Source organism: Battus philenor, unplaced genomic scaffold (genome assembly GCF_028537555.1).
Source record: "Battus philenor isolate CCGP_79_NKW_IND1 unplaced genomic scaffold, ilBatPhil1.0.hap1 SCAF_8, whole genome shotgun sequence".
NCBI lineage: Eukaryota > Metazoa > Arthropoda > Insecta > Lepidoptera > Papilionidae > Battus > Battus philenor.
The window spans coordinates 10,996,601-11,007,077 of NW_027181748.1; the positions used below are offsets into that span (position 1 = coordinate 10,996,601).

Sequence of the window (10,477 nt, forward strand, 5' to 3'; positions counted from 1 at the left end):
ATTTTGTCAAATTTTTGCTAATTGTACTCGAAAGGTAAATAGCTTGCCAAAATTATAAAGTGTGATTTGAACGATGGATGGTTTATATACGTGTGTAATTAATAAGTAATGAAATAACGTATTTTAATTAACAATTATTTGTTTTAAGAAAGCTTAAATAGTTTATAAAATGTGTTTGTAGCAGGTGTTTTAAAACTTATATATTGTCGATTATAAGAATATTAAGACGATAAATTGAAGAGCCAATACTAAAATGTGGCTTTTAAAAAAAATCATCTTCGGTATATTTGAAAAATAATTAGTTTTGGGTTTCATTTTAATAATTTATGAATAAGTTACGAAACGATTTAGTTGAAATATGGTTGACGAAGCCTTTTTTGTTGTCCAAAATGCTTCATTTTAGCATGGCTGTTATCGCTTGATATATATGTTTAAATAATCGAATGTTTTAACGTAATAGTATTATATTAAAACTCATGATCTCAAATTTTGTGATGTAAATATGAAATTGTTGATTAAAATATTTAGAAGGTGAATTGGTTTTTCATTAAAATATATAGAATTAAAATGTTATTATTCAAATAGTTTATATTTATTTCGTAAACTAACTACTTTTACGAACTTTAGTTTTATTTGATAATATTGATAACTCTTTACCATAATACTATCTTAGGTATTAAATTAACTTATAATTTGCGTAATAAACTACTTTTTTCTTCTTTTTGAATATGATGATTTTAACAACAATAATTAATACTTTTTCTTAATTATTTTTAATAACTGCGTTTTTCTATTTAAAAGTAGTACACTGATTTATGAAGCATTTATTTATTACCAGGAATTTTCATAGTAAATGCAATAAAATCAACATTTGTTCAGTAAAAGCTATCGTTTTTGCACGTAATGGTTTTTTAAATATTGGTTTGTGAATATTGACAAGTCAAAGTGGACGCTGATACGGGCACAGTTTAACAAATACAAGCGATGGATGCGTTTAAACATGCATGGATTAAACTAACTCCGACCCAAGCACTGGAACAAACGTGGGCGTTGGAAAAAGCATTTTTCGAAACGACCTACAGACTTGTATACATATCCGGTAAGAAATTTTTATGTGCATGGGTAAATAGTATCATCGTCAATGATCATCGTCATCTCTGCCGATAAACGCGCACAGCAAAGCTAAGGCCTGCTGCAAAGATCGTTTCAATGACTGGATTCGCAACCAGCAACTTTTCGCGACTTTGAATATGTCGACGGTGCACCCAGCGGGGGATCTACCTACGCCAAGGCAACCGGCTCGTGGTCGCCATTCGTCTAAACTTATGCTAATAAATCCAATGTAGAATATTCTTTCCTTTTATAGATTATCCATGACATTGCCGTTATCTGTAGTAATTTATAAGTCGAAAAATCGGATTTTTTAGGATTTTTTTTCACACTTGTTTCAGGTCTTTCGACTTTCGAACAAAGTACCATATATACCTTTTACAGTGGCTTTGTAAAGACTCTTATCGGTCTGTTTATTTGCAGTGAAATTTGGAACTTAATAAGCGAATCAAAGAGCCTTAATGGATTCGTAGATAATATTAACGTTACTCTTATTCATGTCATTGCTGTGTATAGATATATAAATATGGTAATTAATATTATAATATTTTTCAAAAAGAGTAAAACTTTAAACAAAATGTAATGTTTACTAAAATGTAATATTTTTTTACTTTGTAAAATAAAAAAATATATGCGTGTATGTGTGGTATATATTTTTTTAATTTCAGGTTTCTAATAGAGCTCTGTATAAAAAGTTGGCGGCCTCAATGCAATCGCCATATTTCGATATTCATACTAAAGACAGAAAAAAATTGGTGAAATCTTGGGCGTCCAAAAATCGAAAATATTTGAAATTACTGCTCGTCCTGGGACTGTGCACTTTGTCTATTTGGTAATTGATTTTATAAATAAGTACATTTTATTTTATTTAATACCTAATAGATGACAATTAAATCAATAAACGGTATGTAAAAGTCGTAAACCATCTATTAACTCAATAAAAATCTCCATTTTTTGCTTCATTAAGTAAATATTTTAACAAAAAGTTTATTATGAATATTGTAAATTCATTGAAATCGTGAAATGTTTTTCAGGTACATCTACCCTTTAGTGGATGGAGTACCATACAACTTGACGGTAGCGATGCGCCTTCCTTTTGACTACCGCAATCCCACTCTTTACCCTCCCACGTATATTGTTGTAGTTATTGTCTTCAACTTCATCGGACTTTTCGTAATGTCGAATGACCTTGTTATGCAATCACATTTAATACATCTAATTTGTCAATATTCGGTGCTGGGAAATTGCTTCGAGAATATTCTTACAGATTGTTCACCTAAAGGTAATTTTATCCAGACTCAGCTGTTTTTTGAATCGGATTAAATCGAAATAAAATCAAACAAAGTATAATTAAATCGGATAAAACGACGTACGTAAATATATTTTTCGAATATGAATACGTATTTACCCTTTCAGCTCAAACTTTTTGGGCTTCTTTCAACACCTATTTCGAAAAAGAAGAATTTATAATTATTAACATTCTTTATTATTAAGAAAACATCTTGTATATGTAATAAAATATTTAAAATATAATATGTTTCTATAATAATATCCTAATTTTCAGTTAATGGAATTCAAAGTACTAATTTTATTTCCAACAACAAATTAAAAATAAAATATTTAAGAAGATTTAACAATCTCATACACCAGCATCAATTTATACTGGAGTAAGTAATTTTTTAATTCTGAAATACATATTTAACATCATTTTAAGTTACATTGAGTGCTCATTATGGTGTTAAAATATTTGTCTTATTTAAGTACAAACAAAGAAAAAGTAAGAAAAGGACTAATATACAGCAATCAAACAATGCGAGTTACACTACTACCACCGTAAAATCACTAGACACGTGTTTCACCCCTCCACGGGACATCCTCAGGAGTAATGTTACTGAGGATATTAGTCCTTTTCTTACTTAGGATAGACTTCCGCAAAGTAACGCCTGAATTTATTAAATAATGAAGAAAAAATCATTAAAGGGTGCAGTGTTTTTCAAAATATAATAAATTTAGTTTATGGTATATCCCCCATGGATACCTTTGGGGGAACGGACTGAAACGAAGACAGCACTCCAACCCATGAAGGATTTCTTAAAATTTTGAAGACGAAATTAGGTATTACGAATTTATTTAATTTTTTGTATTTATTACGTATCTATGACAATTTTTTATACAAGATTTTTGATTATGCCGCTATGTATTATTCCTGAAATATTTGAAACAATTCTACCTTTTAGAATGAAAATTTAAGAAATATCTTAAGGTTTCCGTTGCCGGTAAATGCTGTTAGTCCTGTAATATGTACAGCTTGTTCGAACTGAGGATTAATTGAATCAACAACCTAATTTTCATAACTAATTTGTGTGACCACACATTGTCGAGTTGGTATTTCAGTACATTACGAGATAATGATAACTGTGCTTACATATAGTTTCATCACAATCGACATGGCTATAGCTGAGGGTTTCGAGCCTATTCTACTGATCATTTGGGAATGCGATTTATTTTGGATAGACAGTTACTGTTTGCCTGTGTTGCCACAGATTGGCGGTGATAGAGCGAGACCGCTTCTCCTTAACCTCCTTTGAGGGAATATAAGTTCTATTAGTATAAACGATGTACTTGTTATTTGTGTACCACTTGGTGTCGATGCGATCTAACGGCAACAACAATTTCTTGAACATCATATGAACATGGAATTGTTAATTCTAGAGAAGTGTTCTAATTGTTAGCGATGTTCATGTTGTTGTTGGCGGTTGGTGGACGGATTTGCTGCGTAAAGATTATAAAGTTTTATTTGTTCAACTTATTACTTAATAAAGTCTTAAAATAATACATATTCGTACATGTAAGGTTACTCCTAGAGTCTGTTTTTTTTTTGGATCTATATTGCAGCATCTATCGAGTTTATATACAAATGTCAGAAGAGAGCGCACAACATGCGTATACATTTGTTAATTTTATTTTTTAGGCAGATATACAACGTATACATAAATTTGTAAAAAATGTTTCAACAAACATTAAAATTAGTATATACAATAACAGAAATACTCTATTTTTTCTTTAAATTAGGTACAACAAAATATTATCTTAGTTAAATGTATAAATAAAGACAAGTAAGTAAGGTAAGGTTTAGGTTGTCGGAAAATGCTGGTTGCAGGCCAGTTCCAACCGGTCGTACCGAAAACCTCTAGAGGATGCCTACGCCTTACAGCCCGTTGTTATCTTATGGCTAAAATGATGACGATAACATAAATACTGTGATAAAGACAAGATGCATAGAAAATAAATAATGGGCATTATGTAATAGCCGGGAGTTTTTTATATATTAGATATACTTACATCTATCGTAAGAGACGTAGGCTTCTGAATTCCTAATTAATCCTAATTAATGTTTGGGTCCCAGGTGGATATCTAGTTTAATTCAAAATAAATGTTAATAACGCGTGAATAATTTAAATTTGAATTGCGGTGCCTTTACTAATAAAACAGTTTATCAAATTTTGAAGTGCCAATTAACATTGTGTAGGAAAGTTAGGACTCCGAGCATGTTTTTTCTTCAATTTAATAAAGTTCTACAAATTATTACAAGTATTAAAGTTAAAATTCATACAAGAAGTGTTACTCATTAACGTAAAATAAGTGAGATATTTCTTTTTTTTTTAACAAAATTCTTTATTTTTTTTCAGTAATTCAATGGCGTTAAGGAATACATTAAGTTTACCAATGTTGGGTCAACTTGTGTCAAGTGGGATGCTCATTTGCTTTATTGCTTATCAAGTTACTTTGGTAAGTTTTTATAGTAAAATGTAAATTCTAAATCGATTATCTTTTAACATGTATTTAACGTACTGACAAATTATTCTTTGACGTTATATTGTTATTTTTAACTTTAACGGATATATTGTGACGTTAATGTTTTCATTTAATGCTATAAAAACTGTACGTTGACTTTTTTTTTTTATTAATTCTAATTTGTATTGCTGGTGTTTTTTTTTTTTACAGTATTTATCTTTCGCTTTAACTAAACGCAGACAGTTGGGAGAGGGTTGCCGCTATTTGATACGGATCTTTCTTCTCCCAGCTGCGAGGCACGACAGCGTTTTATATTATTTTTTTTTTTTTTTTTACAATTTTTTTTTTTACACAATTTTCACTTACGGGTAAATACAGCTAAAATTTATACATATTAACAATACAATTTGGAATACACAATTATATATTAGTTGCTACATTATTTTATTTAAGTCGCTGCCCAAGCGCTACAGACCGTTAAATGCCTTGAGGTTTAGGACAATGTGCCGGGCCAACTCATCAAAAGATTCTGCTGTAGATTTTTTCTTGAGAAGGTCCGGTAAGCTGAACGGAGATATATTAAGGTTTTCACATAAGGTCACGTGGTTATGTCTTTTGGATGCGAATCGGGAGCAGTGTCTGAGTAAGTGATCAAAAGTCTGTACTGTGGAGTCGTCACATGGGCAAGTCTCATTATCGATTATTTTAAAACGGTGCAGGTACTGCTTGCAGTACCCGTGCCCGCTTAGTAGTTGTGTCAGATGGAAGGATGTCTTGATGAGTTTTCGCAGTTTGTTTATGTCGGTGAGTTTCGAAAGGAGTCCTATGGTATGTCGACCCTGTGCCGAGCTCTCGTATCTAGCCTGCCAAATGCGGTTGTGTTCCGCGCGGATTGCGCTCTTCAAGAAACTCATTGGGAAGTAGACATAAGCCGGTGGAGAGTGCATTGCGGCAGCACTCTTTGCTGCCAAGTCGGCTTCCTCGTTACCGACGACGCCTGTGTGGCTTTTGACCCATGTAAAGTGTAATGTAGCTGGCGCGCGTGCGTGTATCTGATTATGAATTTGTGTGACGATGGGGTGGGTGTTCTTCTATTCTGCAGCGCGGCGATGGAAGATTGTGAGTCCGTGTGAATAATTGTGTATGTGTTCGGGTATGTTGAACAGGCCCACGAGCAGGCTTTCGAAATGGCGAGAAGCTCAGCTTGAAAGACCGAGCAAAACGAGTGAAGTTTGTATTTTTTGGAAGCAGTCTGGCGGCCTTCCATGAAAGCAACGAATGCCGCTCCTACGGAGGAGTCCTCCAGCTTGCTCCCATCAGTGTAAATATTCAAAGCATGGGGATAGGGTGCTGTGTAATTACGACCTCTAGAGGGGGAAAGGACAGAAATGGATACTCTGGTAGCGGGGTGCAATAATTTGTGTGGTGGTGTAGGGCGTTCTAGAGCTGTATCAGAAGGTAAAAGATGAGAGGCGCCGGTGAGTTTTGTGAGTTCCAGTGCCTGTACCTCCCGAACTTTGAGGTCGAGTGGGGTGAGTTCTGCAAGTGCTAGAGCGGCTGTGGTGGATATGGTCTTGAACGCCCGTGTGATCCTGATGGCAAAGCCTCGTTGCATACTTAACAACCGCCTTATTATCCCTTTTTTTAGAGCCGCTTGCCCCCATATACCAGCAGCATATGTCATAATTGGCTCAATGATACTGATGTAGATTGTCCGGATGTTCTCGGGATGTGCCCCCCATGTTGGTCTACAGAAAAGACTAAGTCTATTAAATATGCGCGAGGCTTTTTTGATAGTGTGCTGAACATGTTTATTAAAGAGTAATTTCTCGTCAATGATGACTCCCAGAAATTTGAACTCGTGTATAAACGGAAGGCAGTATTGGCCCATTCTTATTGAGCATTTTTTGGCTGTGGGTGTGAATGCAATAACTTGTGTTTTTTCGGGGCCGAAGGTCAGTTTTACACTTTCACCCCACTCAATAATTTTACCAAGCGCGGAGTTGGTTAAATCTTGGAGGTCTTCAGCGCGAATGTGGTGTGTAATGAGCAAGACGTCGTCGGCGAACGCTTGTAAATGGCACCCATCAGGCAGGTCTATTTCGAGAAGCTCGTCTAGGATAATGTTCCACATAATTGGGCCACATGCCGAACCCTGAACGCCGCCCTTAGTTAGCTTCTTAGTGACTCGTTATCCGGCGTAATCTAAAACCACTTCTCTGTCTTGAACATAGTTTTCAAAAATTGAAAAAGTGTTTCGAGGGCAACCGATCCGCCTGAGGCCCTCGAATAGAGCTGGCCACCAGGCGTTGTTAAATGCTGCCTTGATGTCAAGGGAGACGGCGATGACGGCCTCTCTAGCTCGTTTGGCCGAGCGAACGACATCGAGAGCCGAGGAGATCGCCATGGTTGTGTTGGTTTGCTCCTTGAAACCAAATTGGTGACCGTTGAGCTTGCCTGCGACCGTGGCTACAAAAGTCACCCTTTTGATCAGGAGCTTTTCTAACAGCTTCCCGAAAACAGGGATGAGGCCAATTGGTCTGTGAGAATCGAGGCTACTGTAATCAGATTTACCAGGCTTCGGTATGATCTTGACATATGCCTGCTTCCACTGTCGGGGAAAGTGATGCAATTTTAAACATCTATTTAATAAATCTGTTATTAGCTGTGGGTAAGCCTGTGTAAATTGTGTGCATATGTCTGAAGTGAGGCCATCCATACCTGGTGCCTTTTTTGCATCCATAAGTTTTAGTAGCTCCAGTACCTCTTCCACTGCGAAGGGAGGTTCGTCAGGGGCCTCAGAGGTATCCTGTCTGTGACGGCGAAGATGCCTGTGTCGGGCTGAAAAGTCTGGAGAATCGTCGGGATAGAAATGATTTAAGAGAGCTGTAGCGCTTTGTTGGGCGTCATGTGTGTGCCCTGTGTCTATCTTTAAAGTGGTAGGAGGTTGTCGCCGAGTCGAGTGTTTAAGGAGGCGATTAGTCACTGACCATACATTCTCCTTATCTTGTCGGTTGCAGAATGTGCGGAAATCGGCCGTCGAAGTCCCTCTAAGCTTTCGAGCGTATTCAGTGCGCTTAAATATTAGATCCTCGCATAATCGGTCGAATATCGTGTCTGAAGGCGCGTGGTGTCGTTTAGCGGCATGTAATCGGCGGTGTAGATGAACTACTTCAGATTTAAGTCGCTCCAGGTCTGTTGTCCACCAAGGAGGTTTGGAGCGCGTCCCAGCACCCCTGGATGGCATAGAAACTTTACACGCCGCGTGTATGGTGTCAGTGATTTGGTCTATAAAGACGTCTAAGTCGCCCGCGTTCAAATCGACTATTTTTGTGTCTCGCCTTTTATGACTAGATGAAAATTTTAGTGATGTCATACTGTTCTCGAACGTGTTAAGATACAAATGTATGTCGACTTGCGACCCATGTGGCACATCATACGATCTAATTGAGTCGTTTAAATATATCTCCAATATTAATCTGCTTTTGGCTACGAATGGCAATTTAATCGAAATATATTCTACTAAATCGTAAATTTAAATTGTAGGGACTCACTAAAAGATTTTAATTATAAATAAAGCTTTCGTTAATCTTACGCTAGCAAATTTTTAAAAAATCATATATTTTTCTCATATATTTGTACGTCGTGTTTTGCTTTTAATTTCAGAACGTGAAATTGAGTATTACGAAATTTCTGGCAAGCCTGTTATATTTAAGTTACAACGTCTTCGAGCTGTATATCTTTTGTAAATGGTGCAATGAAATTAAGATTCAGGTCAGCTGAATTATATTAATATTAGATATTTAGCTACCCATAATTGATTTTTTACTTTATAAAAAGAAGAAAAAAGTGACTGAAAACAAGATGGTCCCTATCAACACTAGATTCCATAATTCAATTGCTATCAACGGTTTTATTGATGGTACATTTGCATGGTAACTAAATAAGCTTATGAAACACTATTTGCAAAACTAAACACAAAAGGTTCCTTATACTGTTTACCGAGTAATTTCATTAAGTGTAGAAATATGATAGGAATGCAATCATATTCCTAAACAAGCTCAGGAATGGTATCCATCTCTAACGGAATTGTGGCATGGAGAATTACTGTAATATGTGTAATATTATATATGTAATAAATAGATGAATATGCATTATATTTTTAAAATAGAACATGTTTTACTACAACGCTAATAATTACCTACGTGTGTATAGACATGAACTTCATATTAAAATATAAAATTTAAAAGTTGATTGGTTATACTTGTAAAAGCTTCAAATAAGTGAATGCCTTAGTCGGCAAAAAGTTTGTTTGAAGGATTTTTGCTATTCTTTCGAAATACCACAGGCCAATAATTTCAGGTAATGTAAAGCGTTAAGGGACAAATCTTGATGCATGATTTTTATTACGTATTTATTAATCCTTTTAAAATGCTTCTTATTCTATTATTATTGCATTATTTATTACTAAGAATTTTCAATAATTTTAATTAAAAATAATTCAATTATTGTCAAAGAATGTGCTACATATTTACACCTTCAAAGCTGCTTAACCAACCAATCACTCTGTAGATAATTGATTAAAACCTTTTTAGAGTGAAAATATCAGTATTGCGGTATATTGTTCAAACTGGGAATGTGGGATAGCACTGCAAAAAGGAGTACGCTCCAGGATTATGTTGGTCACCTCACGGGCTCAAAAATCGCTTGTCCTGACCGCTGGAGGATTTTGTGACCTTTCATTGGTAACTTTTACAACGGTAAGATGATGTATGATACTTATTTAACTTTTAATTGTGCACTAAAAATTGCACACACTTGAGAATTATTATTACATCATAATCGACAATCCGCAGCAGGCTTGAATTGTGAGTTAAAATATGTGACTTATTTCTATTTAGCACAGCTTGCTTTCAACAATTTTCCTGTTTCCAAAATTTTTATAAAATGGTATTATCAGAAAAAGATTAATAAAATTAAGTGCAACCTCGATCATAATAACAGACTTTCGGTTGAAATAGACGCTGTTAGCCTTACAAGGCATCTACAGGCTGTTACAGCTTCAGGATTCGCTTATACGGAATCCGGCAAGATTGTGGATTAGACTGAACGACACGGCGTTATGATTTTCAAAAGCTGTATCTAAACTATATTCGCGTTTGGTATCTAATAACTCAAAATTTTTATTGTTAGTGAATCCATTAAATTAAATCCTATTAATTGCATCAAAGATTAAAATAAAAACCAATCGGTACTGGACCTAATTTTTCAGAGGAGTTATTTTTATAACAAACCCGAGTAAGCACGTAATATCAGAGTTGAGCACTATAATTGCTATATTTTGATTTTAAATCTCAAATATTCAAAAGCAATAGCAATAAATATCAATTGGAAAGCAATAAAAAAATGTTCTGTTAGAAATATGTTTTCTATGTGCTATATTTACGGTAGATTTCGGACATAGATTTATTATAGATGGATATATGATTATAAATTATACATTTAACACTGTTTGCAGTTGATGAAATCTTCCTACAGCGCTCTGACTGTATTGCTTCGCTTTCAAGATTAA

General features: G+C 34.9%; 1 protein-coding gene across 1 annotated transcript; it reads left to right on the plus strand.

Annotated features, from left to right (window-relative positions):
- The first annotated feature begins 984 nt into the window (after positions 1 to 984).
- Positions 985 to 10,477, plus strand: LOC137931863 (odorant receptor 10-like). The gene is made up of 9 exons (XM_068775373.1): positions 985 to 1,099; positions 1,452 to 1,639; positions 1,779 to 1,942; positions 2,145 to 2,392; positions 2,675 to 2,777; positions 4,800 to 4,899; positions 8,572 to 8,679; positions 9,501 to 9,665; positions 10,424 to 10,477. Exons 1-9 carry the CDS (start codon positions 985 to 987, stop codon positions 10,475 to 10,477), a joined length of 1,245 nt encoding a protein of 414 aa, XP_068631474.1.

Bases quoted from the DNA above. Each gene is read 5' to 3' on its own strand.
- LOC137931863 (XM_068775373.1), top strand. From the start codon at position 985: ATGGATGCGTTTAAACATGCATGGATTAAACTAACTCCGACCCAAGCA. The intron at 2,778-4,799 runs GTAAGTAATTTT...ATTTTTTTTCAG, and splicing joins CAGCATCAATTTATACTGGA to TAATTCAATGGCGTTAAGGA. The intron at 8,680-9,500 runs GTCAGCTGAATT...AAACCTTTTTAG, and splicing joins GCAATGAAATTAAGATTCAG to AGTGAAAATATCAGTATTGC.